Here is a 3,376-nt window from a genome sequence, read left to right as displayed (position 1 = left end):
GGAGAAAGAAAAGAGACAGGTGTCCCGACAAACCCATGTGAAGATAGCGAAAGAAGGGGAAAATTTTTATGGAAAATGGCCTGGGCGAAGTATAAAGCGCTCCCGAGAGAACTTGGCGAAGTAAAATGAGTTGTACACCATTAGGGTTGATTGCCTATAAATAAAGGTCCTTGGACAAGGCATGAAGGATCGGATTTTGGAGAGAGGGGAGAGCTTAGCTTAGAGAGTGAGACTAGGGTTTCCTTGTATTCAAGAACTTGTATTTGTTTTTTTTGATTAATTCATCAATAAAGATTTTCTAGTTTATACTATTTAACATGTCCTAGATCTTGGTTATTTTCTTTTTGGGTGTACTACTGGATTTCGAGTAATTACATTTTGAGCCATGGATGTCTCTTATCCTGTTCAGGTCCACCGCAACCAAAAACAATCTTAGACTCCTGCAGAGGCAAAGGTGAAATAAGCAATAGAGGTTTGTCAAAAACATTGTGTATGAAGTTTACAAGTTAGTCTCCCGAGATACAAGTATGGTTTTTTCAGTATTGTTGCAATTGAAGTAAAAAAAGATGAAGCTATATGAGCCATGAAAACCAATGACCTTGCTATTCATGTTGGGGAAGTGTGTTTGTATTATTTATATTAGTTTCGAGCACTGCAAATTAGTTTTAATTTTAATTTCCCTTTGTATTTCAGTTCAAGCCTGTTGTTTGTGCAATTGTTTTTCCTTGGTGTCCTCTTTCTATTTCTTTCAACCTTTAAGTTTCCGGTCCATTTTTACATTTGATCTTGTTGGTTGCACATTCCTAATCCTAACCGAAGATTAATTATCTGTTGTATTAGTTGCTGCCTAACTGCTCAAATTGATACTAGCTAAGTTAATCTCCCATATGGTTGCAGTTGGCATAAGTCACAACATCCAAAAATGTGGTTTTCTGAAAAATGGAACCATAAGCTATAAATGTTTTGTAATTTGGCACTGCAGTGAGGGGTCCATGGAAAACTCTTCGATTTGAACAATCTACAAGGTCTCTAGCTTCTCTGTCTTAGTATAATAACATCGTTTGGTTTCACCTCCCAATCGAGCTTCTTTCGAATTCCTTTTCTTTCTAATCTTAGATGGGATTACGAACTTGCTTTTTCAGGATTAAACTCATGTTGTATCTTGCTCTTCCAATTTCAAGAGTTAAGTAATTGATATTTTCGATAGTACCTGAAGAGGGAAAACTAAACGTACAACATGAGGAATGCATCAAACACCAAAGTACATGTGTACATTATTCTCGCAAAACACATATTTCACGCCAAGCAGAGTTACACAAAGAGAAAAGTTAAATTTAAAAAGTAGCTACAGAGAAGGAGGGACGTTGTGTGTGGATGTTTAGCTGGTCGTATAGCATTAATTTGTCAATAGAAGGTTTCAAAGCTAAGGAGATTGCACGCCAACCAGACTGTGTAGGGTGTACTGGATCCCAAAATATGTTATCAGTTGGGTTCTCGCATAATGTGTATTGTTTCACCCCGTTGCCATCAACACTCCCACACAAAACCTCGGAACTTGCAGGTATACAACAAGGCTTCAACAATGGGTTCCCAAACTTGGCGCTTCCTGTTTCTCCAGCAGATTTATTGATCACAGACAGGAAAGCGCTATAGAGATCGAGAACATGAAACGGAGAATCAGTTGTTTCGCTGTTGAGCTTCTGAACAATCTGCTGCAGCAACGTATTGTGAAACATTGTCTCATTGTTCAGAGGTTTGTCGCATTTTTCGTAGGATAGAGATATTGCCTTGTTAGGGAGACATCCGAGCGGTTGCAAAGTCAGCATTACTACTTTCTTAAGTCCCATCTTTCCAATTTCTCTTAGATTCACCTCCAATTGATTCAAGACCTTTATAATATATGCTCGAAATCCCTGCAATATATGCATATAAAATAACCATGTACTCAAATTTTAAGCAGTGAACTACTATGATTTAGACCGGCAAAAAATATAGAATTTGCTCATATTGTGGCATACCTCGTCAGTGCCACCATCAAGTACATACTGTGTGTAGTCATTACCAGAGAGAGCAACAATGGCCATAGACTTGTCAAGGTCGCGTTTGTTGTACACTCCATCCGCGATGTACTGTTTAAAAGTATTGATTTGTGTGGTCATATTTGGTTCCTTAATCCATGTATTGAATACGCCGGTACCGCCATGAGCGAAATTCATCCCGTTTCTCACCCTCCATTTGAATAACCCAGTCCATTGTTTGTAAGGCATTGGAGACTTCATTCCCATATATGATGCTAACAATCATCATGTCATTTGCAACAGGATTTAGAAATTAAATTAAAATACACGGTCAAATTGGAATATACGTACATTTACTTACCAAGAAAATCAGTGAAGACTAGTCCATCGGAATAACGACCAGTCGGAATCCCGGGGAAAGTCATACCATAAGGGAACTTCCATGATTCAGCTGTGAATATCTTGTTATTTCCTGTATCGACGTAAGAATCCCCGAAAACAAACAACTTCGAGATAGAACCGGCATGGGGACGATGATTTTGCACTACTACTTGATCAATAAGAGAAAATGTTGAATCTTCTGCAAAAGACAAGTCAGATAAGAAAAAGCATAAGAAGAAGAAAACTAGTAAATTGGATTTCTTTTGTGTATTATCCATTTAGAGATATTGAGAGTAATGAATGAGTGGCTAAAAACAGCATTTTAGTTCAAGTTTATATTGAGATTGAAACAGTGACTTCGTAGTCTTCATTAATGGGATGGTTGGAGAACTGCATTATTGATAACCCAATAATTTCAACAAAAAAAAAAAAACGTGTTGTTGATTCAAAATCTTCTTTAGATTTACTCAAAAACTTCATGGTTATAAGCTTCCCTCAGAGCTGAAGTAAAAGTACAGGAAGGAGTACAGAGCCTGTGGTTGTGGTTGACTGAGTGGTGTGATATTGTCCTTGTCACTCACTAATCCTAGCCACCGACGTTGTTTTTTAAATAAATGGGTGCAGTTCATATGTCGCAATTGTTGAGTTTAAACTAGGGCCGTCAACGGGTCCGGGTCCTCCCGGGTATCAACGGATCCGGACCCGGACTCTATTTATAAAAGTCGGGTCCGGTTACTAGCGGTTCCGGTTCCTAAATTAGTGGATCCAGAATCGGACCCGTTTAAAACCCCGGGTACCCATCGGTTCCGGGTACCCGTTGGGTATTAAGAAAACACACATAAAAGTTCAAAATTTTGATGTCTTTTCCTTTTTTTTGCTTGAGTCAAACTTATTTCTATAAAAATTTGGTATTATTTCTTTATTAATGTACTAAATAAAGATTAAAAGTAAGAAGAAATGAAAAATGAGAAAAAAAA

The 3,376-nt window shown here is 37.8% G+C and overlaps 1 protein-coding gene across 1 annotated transcript; it reads right to left on the bottom strand.

Annotated features, from left to right (window-relative positions):
- Nucleotides 1–1,242: 1,242 nt before the first annotated feature.
- On the bottom strand, nt 1,243–2,881 carry LOC113310498 (GDSL esterase/lipase At5g03610-like). The gene is made up of 3 exons (XM_026559193.1): nt 2,380–2,881; nt 2,019–2,293; nt 1,243–1,913 (listed from the first exon to the last, which is right to left on the bottom strand). Exons 1-3 carry the CDS (start codon nt 2,675–2,677, stop codon nt 1,335–1,337), a joined length of 1,152 nt encoding a protein of 383 aa, XP_026414978.1. The 5' UTR covers nt 2,678–2,881; the 3' UTR covers nt 1,243–1,334.
- Nucleotides 2,882–3,376: the final 495 nt, after the last annotated feature.

Source organism: Papaver somniferum, chromosome 9 (genome assembly GCF_003573695.1).
Source record: "Papaver somniferum cultivar HN1 chromosome 9, ASM357369v1, whole genome shotgun sequence".
Lineage (NCBI taxonomy): Eukaryota > Viridiplantae > Streptophyta > Magnoliopsida > Ranunculales > Papaveraceae > Papaver > Papaver somniferum.
The sequence above is the reverse complement of the archived record's forward strand: the minus strand, read 5'-3'. Positions and strand labels throughout refer to the sequence as shown.

Bases quoted from the DNA above. Each gene is read 5' to 3' on its own strand.
- LOC113310498 (XM_026559193.1), bottom strand. From the start codon at position 2,677: ATGGATAATACACAAAAGAAATCCAATTTACTAGTTTTCTTCTTCTTA. The intron at 2,294-2,379 runs GTAAGTAAATGT...GATGATTGTTAG, and splicing joins AGTCTTCACTGATTTTCTTG to CATCATATATGGGAATGAAG. The intron at 1,914-2,018 runs GTATGCCACAAT...CATATATTGCAG, and splicing joins TTGATGGTGGCACTGACGAG to GGATTTCGAGCATATATTAT.